The 20705-nt window shown below is 44.7% G+C and overlaps 1 protein-coding gene across 1 annotated transcript in view; it reads right to left on the reverse strand.

Annotated features, from left to right (window-relative positions):
* Positions 1-20705, reverse strand: part of Cacna1e (calcium voltage-gated channel subunit alpha1 E) — a 453197-nt gene that overhangs the window by 84524 nt on the left and 347968 nt on the right. The window contains 4 exon segments of the mRNA XM_047520455.1: positions 229-438; positions 1702-1791; positions 2434-2487; positions 7281-7396. Of these exon segments, the coding sequence (XP_047376411.1) occupies positions 229-438; positions 1702-1791; positions 2434-2487; positions 7281-7396 (470 nt within the window).

The raw sequence follows: 20705 nt of genomic DNA on the forward strand, positions 1-20705 counted from the left end.
AACTTATCAGCAAGGACTTGTTTCCCCAATTTCATCATAACGTAATGCTCGGAGCAGTCGTGTGACCTGCCAGCCCCTTGCAGATGACTCTGGTCTCCCTCACAGTGTGGAGGTGCAGAACCCTGGGCTGACAGGAGGCTGCCAGGCTTCCCGCACTTTGCTCTCTGACACTCTTTCCTGTCCCAATCATCTGCCCATAGGAGGGGTCAGCAGGCACCCTTCACTTACAAAGGAGGTGAGTGAGCCACTGTGGCTGGTTGTGATGGACGATGGCCACACAGGCAGTGTTGAGAGCCACCAGGCTCAGGACGATCCAGTAAAACACCTGGGATTTAACCATGTGGCGAATAGAAATGCGCAGAAGCCTTTCCTTGTGCCGGAAATAGGAGGCCCCGTCCACTTTTGTGCTCTTGATACTGGCTCGTGCGAGAGGCGTACCTACGCAGGGGAAATGAGGAGGGAGAATGAGGCTGCGAAACATCCTGGGCTCACCTCCATGGCCAGGAGGCATCCAAAGGGCAAGGCGGGCAGCTTGAGTCCCAGGGCAAGGTGACCGCCACATTGCAGGCCTAGGCAATCCCTATGTTACAGGCTAAGTAATTTCCACAGGCACAGACCCTGTTTTTCTGTCCAGGACTCTCAGTCCTAGAAGATCAAAAGACTCCCAGGCAGGACACCAGGCAAACACCCAGTGTCCCCAATCCTAACAGGATCATGTCTGTGTTTGTAACAGATTGGGCTTCTCTCTGCCCTTTCCTTTTAAATATGCTTCAGACACCAGAATCCTTCTGCTGCATTTGTGGTATTTCTGCCACCGGTGACAGAAAGCTTTGTAAGTCTCTTCTGCTTTTAAGGATGGAGTGAGGTCCTGCCCTTTTCTGGGAAAAAAAAACCTGCCATTGGCCAGAATCTGTAAGAGAACCTGGGATTGAACTTCAGTCATCTCAAAGGGTTGTTAAGAGGAATCAGTTTAAATTTCACGTGATAGAAGGACGTAGGTGCTACTATGGTTAAGGAAATGACTTGGAGTTCTCACGTCTGGGTCACTAGAAGCAACAGGTAGGTCCTCACCATCCTGAACAACACGGGTTGAGTATCCCTTCTCTGTTATGCTTGGGACCAGAAGCAGCTCAGGGTTCAGATTTTCTCAGAGAGTGGAATATTTTCTATACATGATGAGATATCTTGGGGTGGGACCCACATCTAAACACAGGATTCATTTATGTTTCATATACACCTTACCTACGTAACCTGGAGATAATTTTATACAATATTCTTAACAATTTTGTGCAAGAAACAAAATTCCATGGTGTAGGATTTTCCGCTTGTGGCACCTCATCATTGCTCAAGAAGTTTCACCTTTCTGAATTTTAGATGAGGGATGCGCAGCCTGTATCCCTCAAGTGGGTTCTCAAGAGCACACCCAGGAAAGAGAGGAAATCTTGGCAAATGAGACGCAAGCGCCACACTTGGAGAACCCTGCACCCCGCGTTTCACGTAAACAGCCTTCCCTGCTCCTTTTCTTTTTATCTATTTAAATCACTGCCACCTAGATCAGATTCCCATGCCTTCCCTTAATTACATCCCTAAATTCTGGATCCTGCGGGTTCTTTTCCTCCTTGTGGTTCTTCTCAAAAGACAGGATCTTCATTTTCATGGGAGATCCAGAGAAGTAAAAGAAGATCTGACTGGATCACTCACCCACAGAAGAGATATCAACGCAGTGCTCATCGCTGGAGTCTCGGGTCATGGCCTCCGTCCGGCTCCTTTTGATGGTTGCCCTTCGAAGCACTACGCCAGGGAAGGGGAAGGCCAGTGAGAGGCCACAAGTACACCCAGATCATTCTGGACAAAACTGTGAGGGCTGTAGGCAAGAGGCCTATGCAAGGACCCTGTGACACAGGCGTCTGCCTTCAGTGTTGGAGCCAGGGTGACGGAAACTGAGACTGTCTACAGAATCATGAGGGCTACACTCACTCGCGCCTGCTGCCACTCCAGGCCTCTGGAATCCTGGCTAGAGCTTGTCTAAACGCAGTAGGTAAACAGACACTCCGCACCTAGGTGTTCTGGCTCTTCATAAATAACGCCACTTCCCGGTAATGAAAGTGGTCCCAAGATGATCCCCACAAATCTTAAAACAAGATCCCTTTATATACCACTGGTTGGATGATGGTCTTTGCACTGCACAGTATCAATCACATGCCTGGAACAAAGCAACTCTTGGCTTTCATTTTCATCACTTTAAAAGGCATTTAAATCTGTGACTCAATTCCCTTCGTTTTAAAGCATGAGGGATTTTATTGCAGAGAGACTCGCGTTTCAAATCCCAGCGCGCCCCTCTTCTCTTTCTTTCTCCTCTTTTGATCAGGAGAGATCGCCACCTCCTAAGAGGGGCAAATGCGAATGGAGCAGGGCGACGGAGCACTTCCTTACCTTCCAGGGCAGACGTTCCAGCGTTTTTATTTTCTTCAGCAAGCATGACTTCCTCTACATGGAAACAAATGGCTTAGTAAGTTATCTGTACAAGATAATGACGGTGCGACATCGAGATGCCTCAGGGACAGCTCTGGCTCGAGGCAACAAAGTGAGCAAAGGGTTCAGAGCCTGTCACGGGTGCCAGCATAGAAGGGCCCGAGTGTCACCCAGGAGCACAGGGTGCACAGCAGTACAGGAAGGGGGTCCTTCTGTGAGGGGTGTGTGGGGGGGTCTATTTGGCAAAATTCAGCCTTGCACCTGATACCCTCTTGGGGCGTGAGTGGGGAGGAAGGAGTGGTCTTTTTAACTCCACCCTCTAAGCCGATAGGTATATAAAAGTTCCATTTCTGTTTTAAAATTCTACACTGGTTTGTCTTCCTCCAACCTCTTAAACCTTTTCTGGCAATGGGATCATCCTTATTTCTCTTGTCTGTGTTCCCTAGGCCATGACACCTACCTACCCACCCAGGAGGTGAGACCATGTTCTGGCTCTATCCTATCTGTGTCTTTGAGGAGGGGATAAAGGAAGGGGCCTAAGGGTCCCAGAGAGAGGAGCAGGACTTATGGGCTGCTTCCTCATGACCCACCATCTCTGTCTTCCCTTGGCTGAGCATAGCTTGAGCCAAAGAAGCTTGGGCCAAAGAAGCTTGGGCTGGTCCTGAATTTGTCCCTGTGGTCTAATAAATAAATATTTGGTTTTTATCTCCAGTTCCTGTCACAGAGCTGTCTCTGCTATGCTAATGAGATGACTCATGGCAGGCAGAGGGGTCCTGGAGAGCTGGTGGGCAGAAAAATCAACCATATGATTCGAGAATTGGAACTCTAGTCTCTTCCTGTCCCCACATCTGGGGAGGGAAAAGGAAATGAAGATCAAGTTCAATCAACAGTGGCCATTGATTTAACCAAGCATGCCTATGTAATGAGATCTCCATAAAACCCCCTAATCAATGGTTTGGGGAGTTTCTGCGTTGGTGAAAACATTCATCTGTGGGGAGGGTGGTAAGCACTGAATCCCCGCAAAAAAAAAAAAACAAAAAAAAACAAAAAAAAAAACCACAGATCTTGCCTCACAGATCTCTTCCATGGCAATTCCTGAGTTGTATCCTTTATAATAAACAAGTATCATTTTCCCGGAGTTCTATAAGTCGTTTTAGCATCGTGTTGAACTTGTCAGGAGTGGAGGTAGGAGTTGTAGGAATTCTCAAATATATAGTCAGTCAGGGAGAAATGCAGGTCACCTCTGTGACTCAATTCCTTTCATTTTAAGAGTCTCTCCTCTTTCCGGCATTTAGCGTGGAAGCAATCTGGAGGGACTGACTTAGCCCTAACCCGCAGGGTCTATGCTAGCTTTGGGTGATGTTAGCGATCAGAGTTCAACAAAACTGTTAAGACCGACATTTAGGGTTGGAAAAATGAAGGATCAGTTGGTGTTGTCTGCTGGTGTTTGGAAAACACTGTCCCTAGGATTCTTTTCTGGTCCCGGAAGGAACAGTCCTGTATTTCAGTGAGGGATCATTACCTGAGGAATACTATTTTCCTCAGATTTTAATAAACCTCACTAGGGTCCCTACAAAGGTACCAATGAAACAGCCCTTCTGCCCCAAATCTGGTGGACTCCCGGGTGCCCTCCTGCCCCTGAGTGCATGAGTTTTTATCTCATCCCCCCTGGTCAGGGAGCTAGAGGCCTTGGTAATCATTCCCAAAAGCCCAGCTGCTGGGGATTCTAGGCAGACCCTATTAAACAATAGTTTAATTTAAGCACTTGTAACAGGTAACTTGTTAAAGGACGGGTAGGAGAGGGCAAAGCCATTACCATAATTCCACCTGAACATAAAACTGAGGATAGATAATACATTTCCCAGGGAGGGGAACATTTTGAGACGTGGACATTACTATGCAGGATGGCCATTATGCCAAGTCATAAATGTTTAGCTTTCTTTTTTAAGTAGAGCCTCTGGCAAAACACTAAGCCAACAGGCTAAGTGTTGTGATGGGGTGCACCTTCATGCAAACGTACAGCCTTGTAAAGCCCTTTTATAGCACATGTTATTTAGAGGGCATCATTTTAAAATTAGGTCCTTGTTAAAACCCCTCATAGCGACATTAATTACCTTAGCCAGAGTCAGTTCTGCTCTGCGGCAGTGCCTTGCTTTAGGATGGGAAGATCTGAGAACCTCCAGGCAGAGGGAAGGTGTGGGGAGTGCCGAGGATCCCGGGAAGCACTCGAGGGCTCTGGATGTGCTGAAACCACCCCTCCCCCACCAATGCCTCTTGCCAAGTTCGCTTTCGAACTTGAGCGTCTTTCCAGGGAAATGTAACCCATATGTCTCTGATTCACTGGTGCTCCATTTGTAAAGGGAAGGGCCAGGAAGCGCAACTTGACGTCACAGTGCGTCTTTTTTCTTAGAAGGAGAAGCGCTGGCTTTGCTAACTGGAAGAAAGGGAAGCCCTGGAATTCTGCAAGTATCTGAAAAGCACAGCCACAGAAGAATGGCGCACTCTGCCACCTGACCCTGCGCGGGATCACTGGCAGGGCTGGGAAGATTCTTTTCTGGGTCTGCTGCCAGCTCACTCAGCAGTCTGTCAGATGGCTTCTCCACCAAGGACGCCAAGGACAGTGGGGAATGTCAAGCTGCCTGCCTGGCCTGGAGGCAAATCTGCAAACCCTCCCGTGGGCGAGGCTGAGTTACCATTCTGGCAAGAGGTAGGCGAGGTTCAGATTCACCTCCCTCAGTGGGGACAGGGTGAAACGGAAATACAGTCCGCACACACCGCTCATGCTTCTAGAAACGAGGAAACATGGATGTCCCAAACTAGGGTGTATTTTTCTGACTTTCAATCATACACGTACTCTCTTAGACCTTATAATCAAAAGTTGACTCCAGAACAGAGAGAGCTTTTGCCTGTTAGTGGTCAGAGTGTGAGAGTGGCATCCCATAGCTCCTTGGGAAGACTAAAGTGCAGGTATCCAAGCATCAAAATTTCCCCACATAACCTCATTTATGCTACGAATTTCCATTAGGAATAGAGAAAGATGCTGACTGTCATCATGTGTATCTTCTTTTATTTAAAAATATCACTTTTTTCTGAAAGAAAATGAAGATATATAACTGATGGACTCCAACCTTCAAAATAATAATGCAAGCAAATGCATTCTTTTCATTGACGGAGGATGACCGATGAGCTGAGCCACAGTCAGACTGGAATCTGGTGGCTCTGGTGTCGAGGAAATGGCAGCTTTGGACTGATCCTCTTGGTGCTGGCCAAGGAATGAGGATGGTAGCAGCTCGGGCCTCAGGAAAACACCCCTTCCCACCCTCCCCTTACCTGGATGACTGCAATGTGCTCCTTTAAAACTCTTAGGTCAGCAACGGCAGTGCTGTGCTCACAGTGAAGCCCAAAGCTCTACCACGGCTCACAAGGTCACACGTGACTGCTGCCACCCCCGGCTGCCTCCTACTCACTTCCATTCTGCTCCAGGAGCCCTGCTGGTTCGCTCCCACCATAGGGAGATGGCCCTGAAATACTCCTCTCCAGATCTTCCCGAGGCCACTTCTTCACCTTCTCTAGGTCTTCCCACAAAGGGACCTGTCCTCACCCCTCTATATAACCCAGCACATAGTACGCCCCGTCACCCTCCCTTCTCCCACGCTCTGCTCTGACTCCAGGAGGGCCCAGGCACTGACCCACCAACCCACCCACTTTGTTCCTGACTCCATTTGCCTCCTGAACTTTTTTTCTTTCTGCAGCTGACTTGGAAACCAGGAAAAATAGGTCTGATTGATAAGCATCTTTATGACCAGGAACTGAACACCTCCCCACCCCACAAGCAATGATGAGTCTCCTAGGACAGATCACCCCAGGAGAAGATTGCTCCCCCGAGAGGAAGCAATGGGCCCACAATGGAAACATGGCTGACCTTCTAAGCAAGAGCAACCATTCACTATGGTAACTGAATCACCCCTCAGGCCATGATGGCTTTCCTGGAGCCTCACAGAGCCAGTCCTGAGATAACAACCCACCAGACCATGGCCTGACCTAGGTGACCTCTTCCACCAGTTATCCAAAATCCCCAGTCATGCCAGGTCCCAACCCTTGCCTTATTCTCATTTTCTATAAAACCTCAAAGTTCCTGTTAGACCCTAGAAGATAGATCTTAGATCATTGAACCTCTTTATCCATTCTCCTCAGTGTGGCCACACCCATTAAAGTTCTTTTCCTCCATTTCAGGACCGCTCATCTCTTTGATTGGCATATTGGGATGGGTGGCTGAGCCTGATTTGTCGGGACTCCTGAAACCGAGGCCTTTGCCCTAAAACTTTGGTAACATGATTGTCTTTTCACAAGTTCATTATTTATTATTTTATTGCTTCCTTCCCCCAACTAGAGGAGAATGAACTCCACCAGATAAGAGTTTTGGGGTCCATCTGGTGCATTGTTGCCAAGTTCCTGGGAGTGAGCCTGGCACAAAGTAGGTGCTCAATATATGTGTGCTGAAGGTATCAGTTATTAAACAACATGAGAAGGAGGATAAAAAAATCGCCAACCCAAATTCAGCTCTAGGATTCAGTTCACATTGCTAACATGCCTACCTCGTGAAAGATATTTAGTACAAGAAGGGGAACAATCTGACCCCAGAGGAAGAAAGTGGCACCAGCAGGGAACCCGAGTTGCTCACCAGGCACCCCGAGCATCTCTCTGCTCTAGCTAGGCTGCCCCTTGAATGCAACTATTGGAAGCATCAGAAGGGGCAGGTGTCAACGTCTGTGCCGCCCACCCCAGTCCCTCCAGCCCCCAGGCCTCACCTGCTTTGTCTATCCAGGCCCGGTAGCCATTCAGTTCACGCTCGATCTGCTGCTGACGCCGCAGTTTCATGAACGCTCTTCGGTTCTCCACTCTCTCTCTCTCTTTGGCAAATTCCCTGTGGACAAGAAGGGTGAGATTCACCGGGTGGGTGAGCAGGTATTTCTATACACTCCACATCCATGCCCCCTCATCGCAAGCTGCAATGTGATCTTCTTTAAGGCTTAAACAGGAGTCAGCTTCATTCAGCCTCACACGGGAGACCTGCCCCGATTGGTGACATTACCAATCAGGACCAACACCCTCTGCTTGCTCTATTTTGAAAGGGTCTTTCTTAGCCATGTGACAAACTGGATTTAAAAATACCACATTCCATCTCCTCAGCTAGATGGGAGCCCTTCGCCCTCCCAAGGGCACAGTTGTCCTTGATATTTTTGATAACAACATTGACTGATACGTATTAAGATGACCCAGTCCTGAGTGAAGTTTCTCTCACCACTTAACTCATTTCATCCTCACAAGCATCCTCAGAAGTAGGAATTATTACAATTTCCATTTAACAGATGCAGAAGCCACAACTTAGGTGAAGTAACTTGCTGGACTTTGAACTTTAACCATAATGCTGTGCTACTGCTGATGTCCAGTATGCTGTGGTGCTCAATAAGGGATGCCCCTGAAGACCAATGGCACTGGTGACCTGAAGAGCTAAAGGGTAGAAGGGATCAATGTCATTCTTCATGCCCCACCTATCTGTCTAGCCAGCAGCATTTCCATAGGCTACTTTATCTTTTCATATGCATGTGTCTTGGTTTTTCAGCTAAGTTCTGGGAAAATTCAGAAAGGCTTGACAGGGCTAATATTTTGAGTAAGACCTTGCAAAAGGAGAATCTCAGTAGCCGAGGACCAGGGAAACACAATCACCCTTGAGCATCTAGGGTGAGCACTGGGACCGGCATTTTCATTGTCCAGCTCAGAAAGTGAATCTAAAAGGAGTCAAGTGGCCCTTTGGGAGGGTAAGTGCCCAAGGCCACAGAATCACAGAGAGGGACCAGGATACTCAGATCTTCTAAATTCCATCTTCCTTTTACTCTATCACCCCTTCCTCCCCAGCCTTCTCTCCCTCTATAGAACAAAGCACAAATGCTAAATGTAGCCTCCAAAGTCCTCCGTAGGCCGAGCCCGACCTTTCTCTTCAAACCTGATCCACCATTTCTATCCATGCCTTGCTGGCCTGCAGCCCACCAGGGCCACGCTCTGGCCAGAGCACATTTCCCAAACTGAGGCATGGGCTGTCCAGCCCCACTCTGCCTGGAATCCCTTCTTACCTGCCCAAGTCTGTCAAAACTCAAGGCCAGGTTGAAATGCTGCCTCTTCTATTTAGCACCCCCACCCCAACACCCATCTTCTTGCCTCCATTCCAGCTCTCTGACCTTATGGTCAGACCCTTACTGTGGTCAATTGCACATGGGACTCTCCCCCTTACAATGGGAATACTATACCTTCTGTATCTTATTCAACTTTCTATGTTCTTGGACTAGAATAGGGCTACACATAGCATAATTTTAAAATTATTATTATTAGAAGCATCCAGGCTGATGAGGGGTGCACATTGACAGCTCTGCTCTGGTTCTCAAGAAGCACTCTTCTCTGCACTGACCCAAGGATGTCAACAAGGAAGACGTAACTGGGTATGTCTCCTAGTCTTTGCTAAGCTCTGCAACCATCTCCACAGGACTGGCCTGTGAAGCATGCAGCGTATCACCTCAGTCTGAGTCCTAGAATGCCAGTGTCGCCTGATTTCTGCTGGGCTCAGTCAAGGAGTCTAGCCCTCCCTGGGTATTTGGAAGTTTCCTGGCCCCAGGACTCACCAGCTGGGTTCCCTGATCCCTCCAACCTGGCCTCCTAGCTGGTACTCACATGTCCAGATCCCCAAAGATGTGACTGGACTTTTGTTACTTTCGTTAGAAGATTCTAAGCTGAGAGGAACAAATCAAAGATGATGTTCCACTGGGGGTCCCTCCTGGGCAGCTCCTGTACCTCTGAAGAGGAGGAAGGACTCTGTGGGGGCCCTTTATCATGTTTATTAAGGAGCTTTCTCAGCTGGGAGTAGAAAGTCTGGCACTGGGTCATTCTGCTGCTCTTTCTGCCCCTCCCTGGCTGTCCCAATCGTTCATTCCCACAGCTGATCCCCCTGACTAGTCTGCAGATTCCATGAGGCCAAGCAGAGCCTGCATGAGGTCACATCCCATCTGGGACTTAAGGAGTTTAACTCACCACCTGCTATTACAGGTGATTCCACAGCACATAAAATAGCTAACAAAAGCTAATGTCCTTAGGACACATTTTAAAACTTTTAATTTGTAAGTCATTTTCATATAAATTATTTCATTTATATTTACAAAAACCCTGGAGATTCAAAGGTTGCTCGCCCACGATCATCTAGTAAGTCAGAGGCAGAGCCAGAATTCAAGCTAATGCCAACTCCAGGTCAGTGCAGTTTGCACAGTGCCTCAGCTGGCTCCCCTGCATTCCCGGGGTCAGCCTTTAAAATCTACAAAAGAGACTGTTTCAGCCCAAAATTGATGAAAATAAGAAAATCAGGTCTTTTTTTGTTTGTTTGCTTGTTTTTTGTTTTTTTGTTGTTGTTAAAAGGGAGCATTTCATTGAAACAGCAGGAAAAAATGAAACCAGTTTTCTGTGTTGGGTTAATAAGACCTAGAAAAAGTTTCATAGCATTATTCAAGTTATTGATATATTGCTTGATTTTGTGCCCACATCAGAGTCACCGTTTATGCATATGCATATCATATTCTGGAGAAAAGAAGGGCAAGCAGATTCAGCTCCATTACATGCTGAAAATAAGAATATTCTAGATTTCACATGTCCTGAGTATACAGATGGCCAGACCTGAGGAAGGAAAGCCTGTAAACTTCTTCTTCCTTCTTCCTGACCAGGATCCTGGGGGTTATTCAGATGATGATGCTTTTGCAAAGATAGAATGTATGATCTTGACCTTACTTAGTAACCAGAGGACCACTGCCAAAATCCCTACTAAGTTTGCAATCTCAGAGTGGCCCTCTGAATATCTCAATGTAGCCAATTCCCTTGGATCAAGCGATAGAAAGTAGAAGCATGTTCACATAACCCAAGGCTTCCTGGCCTTAGCCTTGGGCTAGGGTAAGAGGGCATACAACAAGCTTCTTGTCATTTGCTCCATCCAATGCTTCTACCCTCACCCCCAGAGGTAACAGAATTCAATGTGGGACGTGTCTAGACTTCAGAATTCCAAACATGCAGAACAAAAATACACATGATGTAGCAGAAGCATCACCAGATCTATTCTCAGTGCTAGGTATTCAGGTAACCCCTGCTGCTAATAAACTGGATAGCAGCTCAGGTTTCTCATCAGTCAGACCTGACCTTAGAGAGATCTAGAAACCAGAGGTAGGGGCACATCTGCTCTAGGAATCCTTACTGGATTCCTATAAGAGTGTATAATGACAAAAATCCACATTGTGTCTCATTGTGGACACTGCTCCTTACCCAACTGTTATCCATAATTTCAGGCCACTCTCCCACTCTAGTCCGGTCCCTTGGGAGGACCACTTGGAGCTCCCTTCAAGATGTAGCATGAAAGAAAGGTGAGCAGACCGGTAATCTGGACCCTCTTCCGGTCGCCACAAACGTACACCAAGTTAGGGTTTCTACATTTCAGTTTCAGGATCTAAGAAGACCCATCTCCTCACACTGCATGATTGAACAGTTTTCTTCTTTCCTCCCAGTTACTGAATTTACATTTGTGACTGCTTTTGTTTTCCAGCAGTTTACATGAGCACCACAAATTGTAAAAATCAACTTTCCACACAGAGCCAGTTCTATACTATTCACAATAAAACGAAGCAGAAGAATTACATAGACAATCCCCAACAAGGTAAAATGCAGCAGACGTTTATCATACATGTCTACAGAGATGAAGGCAGAGAAGGTAGAGCTTTTTAAAATCATGTTTAGATGGATATTAAAATTAATGTCTATGTTATCAATTTAGGGACCCATAAAGGAATCCCTGCCACAGATAATTCTAGTGGTTAATCTGTGTATTAATGAGTGACTGGTTCTAGACCATAAGGTGATGATGGGAGGGACTTTGGTCATTCACGTTTCTAGAATTTGTCATGATGTTGCTAACTCTTGGGGATGAGAAGAGAGGTTTGCTCGGGTCTGAGATCCACAGCATCACAGAGCACCTGGTATCTCTACATTTGTCTAGTGAGGAAGATGTTCTGGAAGGTCGGCTGTGGCAAGTAACCCTCTGGAGGAGGACTGCTTGGCTTCTGCAGCCGCTAGCTCCAGAGTGCTCCTCCTGATTCAGTACAGCCAGGGAGCTCTGTTTACCCATGCGGAGGCCCTTGGTGCTGTCATGGCAACCACAGGATGACAAAGCCAGCCAGGATGGGCTGGCCTGTGTGACTCAAAGATCTGTTTACCCACACTCCTGTACACACTTGCACGCTTCATCACACACACATTGGCAGAGACACACACGATCACACTGGAACCCTAAAAGCATATGTGGGCAGACTATGCCAGGCACGCAAATTGCCGCATGGTCATGTTCCTATTAATCTTCAGAGTCCGTTATATTCAGAGGGTATATATACCCACAAGGGAAACTTGCCAATGTGCTTGTAAGATCTTTGCTTCAGGAGGAAGAAATTTGGGTTGGACATCAAGAAAACCCTCTTCAAATCTAAGAGTTCCGAAGCTCACACAGAAATGGGGGAAGTCAGATGAGCAACTGTGTTGGCTGTGGTTTAATTTCGGTCCATCAGAAAGTGGGCTGGGGGCAAGGGGCAAGACATTTCAGTGTTCTCGTGAGTCAGGGAAACTTTTCTCCCAGTTTTCAGAAAAGCAAACAGCCCCAGAGAAGGTAAACCCCTTACTGAAGGTCACACAGCTCAGCAAGACGGCAGTTATTTAACCTTATCCCTTGACTTGTTCCAGAAAGAATTTGAAGAGACTTAAAGGTCCAAAGAGAACCTAGCCTTCTAGATTCTATTTGGTGATGACTCCAATAAGCAGGTCAGTGTCCAGGTGAGTGAAGGCTGAAGCACCAGGCACTGTGTCATCCCTGTCTTTCTTCCTCAGAGAAGACCTGGGCGGGGCCCCTCCTATAAGCAGAAACCCTTCCCTGAGTGGTTAAAGCAAGCAAATGGCCCCTCATGGAGTTCTGTGTCCCACCCCAACTCCTTCATCCTGTAGCCATAGCTATGAAAGAAAGGCCATGAGCCTTACAGACCAGGATACCAGGCAGGGAGCACATGCAGGATGGCATGACCTGTCCAAGCCCAGCCTTCCACATGCAGGTACCCTAAGCCACACGGTGAGGTCAACAAGCTTACCAGTCCAAGGTCTACGGCCTGTGGCCACTGACTGCAGCATCACTGAGATCTCCCAGCTCCAAAACCAGCACTGTCCCTCATCTTCATGGCATTTCAGTTACAAGCACTCAGAGTCAGAATCTTTTAGGAACTCAGGGAACGAATGGTCTTTTTTCCTTCTAATATTGAGATCGCACTTGGGTTGACACAGGGAGAAAAGGCCTGGCAAAGCAGCATTAAAGGGATAAAGAAGGAGCTGGAATGTGTGTCTTTTTGCCTTTGGACCATGAAGCTGGTATAATCCCTAGTGCTGAAGCATAATGGCTAAAAGTTCTAAAGTTTGGGTTTGGATCCTAGCTCTACCACGGTGTGATAAGGGCAAATTCTTAACCTCGGTCTCTGTAAAATCAGAATAAATACCATTCCTATCTCAAATGGTTATTGGGAAGATTGAGTAATAGGAAGAGCAACAAATGGCATCTAGCATATCATAGGTGCTCCGAGTGACTCTTCTAAGTATTACTGACATTTCCGAGACTGTATCAACATAGGTGGCCTGTTAACAAGACCACCTCTTTATTTATTCCACTTCCAAAACATAATTTATGAGGGCCAACAACATGGTAGGCATGCCTTTAGAATATGGAGAGACAGCGGTGGATATACAAGCAAAATCCCTGCTTCCATCTAGCTTTCATTCCCATGCAGGAGAAAGACAATAAACAAGAAAATAAGTATGGTAAGCAGTGTGTTGAATACTAACAGACGCTCAAGAAGTGCAGAGAGTACGGGGGTGGGCTGGAATTTTGGGTTGAGTGGCCAGGGAGGTCTTCAGAGAAGATCAGAATGACAGAGCTTGGGGAGGTGAAGTCATGAAGGTGTCTGGGGAGGGGCGCTCCAGGCGAGGTGACAGCCAGGGCAGTGCTGTGGGGCAGGAACATTTGGAAGAAGATTTTTAAAAACAGAAAAGAACCAACATGGCTGGAGTGGACTGAATAACTGGAAGATGAATGAGATGAGGTCAGAGTGGATAACAGGCCAGGGGAGGACTAGATCACACAGGACCTTAAAAGTCTCTATTTCACCAGCTGGAACGACTGGGAACCTGTTAGTGGAGCTGTAGCACAGGAGTCACAGGACTTGAAGTTGAGAAGGAACTAAAGGGAACAGAAGCAGGGAGAACTTGCAGGTTGTGTCCAGATGGGGTGGCCTTGGACAGAGAGGTAGGAGTGGGGCTACTGAGAAATACTGGGATTATGGGCACCCTGAACATGGAATGCAAGAGATGAGTCAAAGATGACTCCAGGGTTTCACTACCACAACTGGAAGGATGGAGTTAAGTTAATGGAGATGGAGAGACACTGGGCAGAGCAGGTTTTGGGGTGGGGGAAGATCAGGAATTCAGTTGCACATGTAAATCAGCTGGGGATCCTAACACATTCGTATTAAAGACCAGTATGCCCAACAGCACCAATTCCCTGCTAACCACACGAGACATGCCAACTTCTCCAAAGATTATCTGCTGAGAATGAAAGAGAGCCAGCCTAGATTCCCTACCACTCTTCCCACTCCCCTGTAAGCATGTGCTAGAAAGATGTTAACGATTTTTCAGCAAAACATAATCAAGAAATTGTTGTTGCTATCATGGCAAATAAAATTCAATACAACACAAAACCCACAAACATTCCTGAATGCTGCTTTGCTCATTTCAAGCGTCTCACGGTTCCTCTCCATTCGCACGATGATCAAGGAATACGTGTGCTATTATATTATACAAGTGGCAAGTCCTCACGTGGCTGTCCTTAAAACCTTTTAAGAAGGGAACTAGGGGGCCACATTTTTATCCCTATTTTGCAGATCAGAAAAATAAAGGCCAAGGGAACATTGAAAGACAAGTCAGGGAGCAGAAAGACCAAGCTCTGAAGCAGAATCCAGATCTCCCCGCTGTTTAATTATGCACCAGCCTGTGCCACCTCGGTTTGGCACACAGATACTATGGAGGCATGAACTCAAAGCACACATGTCGCTTCCTCTCTATATACACATATAATAGTGTATGTTTCAGTCACAATATTTCAGCGGGTTCAAAGCCCTGTGGTGCAGGAAGAATGAGCCATGGGGAAGTAAGAGCATTTCCTATTCTTCTTTTTCCCCCACCCACACCCCCCACAGCACTCTAATTACAGTATGAAAGAGGCATCTTGACAGAGAACAAATGGCTGTGTTCTTTGAAGAGACACATTCCGCACTCCTCTGAGGAGCCACTGCAAGCAGTTCCCTCCCCAAAAGCTTTGGAGGTGCCAGAGGAGCGGGTGGGTGCGGTTGTGTTCAAGGGAGCGACTGAGAGTTTATTACCAGGTTGGCCAATATGCGTTTACCATTGTGTGGGTGTGTATATGCAGCCCTTTATAAAAAGCTTTGGATTTCCCAGAATCCTTTGCTCGACATCTCCACATAATTTAAACATTAAAGCTTCCTCTCAGGAAGATAAAATGTATGGTTCATCATCAGAGATTCTTCCTCATGAAATCAAGCCTTTCCTGTGTTTTGGGGTGAACAAGTGGAACTCGAGACCCAAAGCTGATGGAAAGAGAATGGTGGAGACAGAGGGGAGATCTGAGGAAGGGGAAGAGAGTTTGAAGACCAGGCATGGGCTAAGGTGTGGGATGTGAGCTCACTCCACAGGGTGGCTGACCTGGTCTTTTGACTCCCATCACTTTTAAACAGTAGGATTAAAATGGGAAGGTATGTAGTGCAGTGTTCATTCACACATCCATTCGTTCATATCTTCCCGGTGTAATAGAAAGTCCCTCGAATTTAATTCCATTTCTCAGACAGGAAATCAAGGCTTAGAACAGCACCTACACTTGTCCAAGTCACTCAGTCTGTATTATGAAAGACTACACCTCAACCATTTCCAGGCCTTGTGTGGGTCCATTTATTCATTGATGGACCCCATGATGCTCTTGTTCATTGTAACAGAACTGGTAATAACTGGTCTAAAAGACTGGCTGCTCCACACGTTTGCTGAGGAAATGGTACCCAGCAACAGGTGACCACCAGACACAGAGCAGTTTCAGAGCCTAGAAGAGGAGGAGAGAGGATAGGAGTGGGACACATGCCCAGTACCTTGGCCCCCTCACAAACAAACAAGCTAGCCCCATTACAGGCTCCTCTTGAAGACATACGGGTCCAGGGTGCCCAGAATCCACAGGGATAGAGAGTGCCATGACTCTTTTTGATTCCAGTTACTTCTTCCAAGAGAGGCTTCTTCTATCAGGCTTTCATGAAACCTGTGGTTTGCTTCTTAATCTCCTGTGCTCTTCTTGACACTGGAGTACCTCAGGGCCAGCCTTGGGTTCTCTCTCTGGCCACGTTCTCCTTCTAGGCAATCTCACCCAAGCCCAAGGATCCACACCATCTCTATGCTAAAGACCAGCAAATGTGTGTCTCTAGTACCAATTCACCATCCATCTGTGCCTACTTGATGTCAGCTACTTGAACGTCAGCAGGCATCTCGGGCTTAGCTTCTCCCACCTCAGGAAATAACACCAGGCCAGTCAGAGTCATTTCCATTTCTTGCCTTTTCTTTCATCCCAATATCAATCAAATCATAAGTAATTCCAGGCACTTCCACCAACTTCTTTACAACTTCACTGCTATTACCTAGACTGAGTTTCTATGGTCTCTTGCCTGGCTGCTTTCTACCTTCAACAGATTCCAAAAAACTCCTTCACCAAATTCCCCTTTCCACCCTTGTCCCAATCCCCCTATTTCCCTCATAATATTAAAAGCAGGGGTAACTTTTAAAATAGTTTCAAGCCATGTTAGCTCACTGTTTAAGACTCTCTTCCCTGCTTCCCATTTTGTTAAAATCCAAACTCTTTACAAGACCCTCTGTGGATCTGATCCTTCTCTCGTTCTTCTTTCCTGGTCACAAAATCAAAATTAATAATCACCCTACCTGTCATGCCCTATTCCACCAACCTGTTTTATTTCATTACTATTTATTGCTGGAAAACTACCCAAACCTCCTTGTTTACAAGGTACAGAGATTCTAGTTTTGTAAGGGTCACTGATAAGTAAGTGGATAAGCACAAGAACTAGAAATGGATGAGGCACAGCACCTCCGTGTACAGGGAACTACTAGGTTTTGTCTTCCTACAAGAATGTGAGCTACATGACCAAAGGGTTTCTTCTGCATGTTCACCATGGTGTCCTCCGTGTCCAGAATAGTGCCCATGCTTAGAAGGAGCTCAGCCAGTACTTTCTGAATGAATGAAAAAAGGTAACATTTAGAATCACATTTTTTTGTTCTCTGGAAGTTACCAGTATGAGTTATGGCTACTATAGATCACTTCTACTGGTAAGATTATCAATCTCACTGCCTCCAAGAATTTATTCTCAACCAGACCAATCTGGAAACAAGTTCTGTGTCTTCTCTTTGACATTTATATAAGCTTTCAAAACCATTCCAAAGATATAAAGCATCACCACAGTAGAAAATTCTTTATGCAGCCTAAATATTTCTGCAATAATTGAGACTTAATCCTTCTGTGGTCTCACTACAATTGATGTTTATCATCCCTTATTTAGAAGTCTTTCTTAAATTGAAGGCATATAATAAATCACCAACTTCTGTCTTTCAGTTAACCTCAGTTCTTCGCAGAAATACAATTAATTATTACCTCATTGAAAATGTCACTGCTTATTAGAGACAAATGCTACAGAAGCATAGGTGAGGTACAAGCAAAGATATTCTCCTCCTGAACGGTTAGCATGTGGTAGATATCAGTGTCAGAACCACTGTAGATGTTAGGGGTTACGACATATCTAATTGTATATTTATTGTTATGAAGTCCTCATTGAAAAGCAAGGACTTCATAACAATAAATACAACTAGAGTTATGAAATGTCAGGAGAGAGAATTAAACAGATGTAGTAAAAAAGAAACGTATTTAGATTTGATGCTGAATACTGGGGACTGTTTGACTCTTTCTCGATTGTAACTGCTTCCCACCTTCAGAAGAAACTATTTTCACCTAGGTCTTTGGTGTGAGGATTTCCTCCAGAGAAGACTCTCCAGAGTTTGGAGCCATGGGAACTGGCCATGTAAATGAAACCAGGGAGAAAGCTGCCATCTTGAACCTTAATCCCCGCCCCAATGGAGACTTCCAAACTCTTCCAAGGTTCTGAACAAAACCCACTCTTAACGTTTTTTTGGCCAACTGGAGATCTGTTCCTCACAGAGTAGTGGTTACTCCAAATATGTTCCGTGGACTAGTGCTCATCTGCAAACTATTTCCAATTGTGTGTTATGATCAGATAAATTCAGGACTGCAAAGTACCCAGGCACTTCTATAACAATCCAACAGACATTTTATGGCTATTGAATATAAGAATAAAAATTAGGGGGCTTTGTTTTATATCTCTTTGTGTTTTTTATTTTTCTGGTAATTTATTTCAGAACGGATGTATTTCCACAAAACAATCAACACACACTAGAATGGAGACTTTAAAAAGTGATTCTTCATCAGAAAGAGTTGAGAGGCACTGTGTAGAGCAAAAACTAATTCTGAGCAGCTAGAAGATGTGCACTGGGACCGTCATAGTGATCAACGCTACTTTATCTTTTGGTGTACCAGAAAACCTGCTAAATGTTTTGCAAGTAATCTCATTTAATTTTCACAAAGCACAAAATACATATTAACTCATTATTTTAAAAAGGCTAAAGGATGTTTGAAAACCTGTTCAAGTTCATTTAACTAGGCAGTGGCAGAGCCCAGGCAGTTAGAAGCCGGGAGACCCCTACCACCTGTCGCCTTAGAATTATATGGGTAACATTTTGCCACATCTTTCCTATGTGTTTTCCCCTTCTTTCTTTCTCTGTGCCCCCTCCCCTGTGTTTTATGCATGTATGCCTTCTTTTCTGCTTCTTGTCCCCCAAGATGTACTAGGTTGGAAGGATATAACCTGAGGTAAGGATAGCCTCTGAGCTGCCTGCAGAAAGTCTCATCTTCATCCTACTCTGAGAAGCTGAGGAATGAAGCTATAAAAAGGCATTAAATTCACATTCTCATCATATCCAGGAAACAGGACATTTATATTGCTCTTATACTACCAAACCATAGTTACTAGAAATGAATATCCATTAATAGCACTAATTCTCAATAGCATAAATAGTAGCTGTATTCTTTCACAAGTAAACATGTTCTGTAAAGAACATTGATCTTGACCTCTTTGTTTTTTTCCAGTACTGGAGATTAAACCCAGGGCACCTTAGCACTGAGCTACATCCATAGCCCTATTTAGTTTGAGACAGGACCTCACTAAGTTGCTCGGACTGGCCTTGAATTCATAATCCTCCTGCCTCAATCTTCCAAGCAGCTAGGGTTATAGGCCTGTGCATTAGATATCTTGCATTCAAACAGCATCATGGATTCTAAATTCAAAATATTACTTTGTGACACAAGGATGAATCAGACATAACCTTCCGATGTTCATTTATGAATATACAACCAGTGAAACTCCACATCATGTACAACCACAAGAATGGGATCCTAATTAGAATAAGTTATACTCCATGTGTGTATAATATGTCAAAATGCTCTATTGTCATATCTAAAAAAAAACAAATAAAAAAATACTTGTTCTTATCTGAAAACATATCTGTAAACATTGAATACATGTGGCTACATCTGAAGTTATGTAAATGAACATGTAATACATATATACATACACATACGTACATCCAGAGCCTTAATTATAGGAAAACTGACCCCTAAAGGTATACGCTATTTTTTCCAGAGGTTTACCTAATTCTTTATTTATGTCTGAAATTTATCCACTCCTTTCCAATAAATGACTGACTTCTTTGTAGTAATGCCTCCTTCCTGAGAGGCTAGTAAATATAGGCTTACTTCTGATGAAGTAACTAGGTAGGATCTGGCTACATAATTCTGTTTAATTGTGAAGTAGTTACTATATATTTTCACCCAGTACTGCTTAGAAAATGGTTATATTTTACAGAGAATCTGCAAAGTCAAGGAACCAACTTTTGGCAGAGTGATTCTCTGGTGTTCCAAAATCCCTTTCACACAAAATATCCAGGTGCTAATAAATTATAACAAGCATACTAATTAATGCATTCCCACACTTACAGAAAAGTGAAGAACTCTCCCAGGTTAAAAAAAAAACAGATATACATTGTATAAATATTTTCTCTTCATCTGTGTCTTATTTGTATTTGTTTTCTTAAGGGGCATCTTTTGATGAACTGAAATTTATTTTGACAAAGTCCAATTTATGTGTTGTTTTGGTTTCATTATTTGTGCATTTTGTATTCTGTCCAAGAAATATTTTTCTAGTCTTCAAAGATATTCTTAAATTAATTTTGATCTAGAGAGAGAGAGAGTGGTCTCAAGTTTCTTTTTCCCCCATATGAATAAACAGTAGATTTAGCAAAATTTTTAAAGAGACTTTTCTTCCCCCATTGGGTATGTACTTGTCAAAACCCCAACCACCCACACATCCAAAGGGCTATATGTCCTCGTCCACAGAGCTATTACTCTATCCCTAGACCAATATCATATTATCCTCATTAGAGTAGCATTATGATAAATCTTAAAATTAAGTTGCGCAAATCCTTCAACTTTGTTCTTTTTCAAGATTATTCTGGCTTCCCTAAAGCCTTTGCATTTTCATATCAATTTTTGAACCATTTCATCTATTTCTTCAAATTAGCTTGTGAGAATTCTGATAAGGATCATACTGAATCTGCCTATCTATGTAGGGGTAATGGGTGTCTTAATGTGATGTTTTCAATTCATTAGGATGGCGTGTCTCTCCATCTTTTAGGACTTTTTTAATTTCAGCAATATTCTATAGTTTTCTGTACAGAGGCCTGCATATCTTTGTCAGGTTTATTTCTAGGGAATTTGATTGTTACTTTTTGAATTTTTAAAATTCACTTTTAGTTCATTTAAATTGAAACTGAATCTGATCACTGCAAGTATATATAAAACAAATAATGTTTTTTGTGCAGTG

The sequence above is a fragment of the Sciurus carolinensis genome, chromosome 12, assembly GCF_902686445.1.
Source record: "Sciurus carolinensis chromosome 12, mSciCar1.2, whole genome shotgun sequence".
Classification (NCBI taxonomy): Eukaryota; Metazoa; Chordata; class Mammalia; order Rodentia; family Sciuridae; genus Sciurus; species Sciurus carolinensis.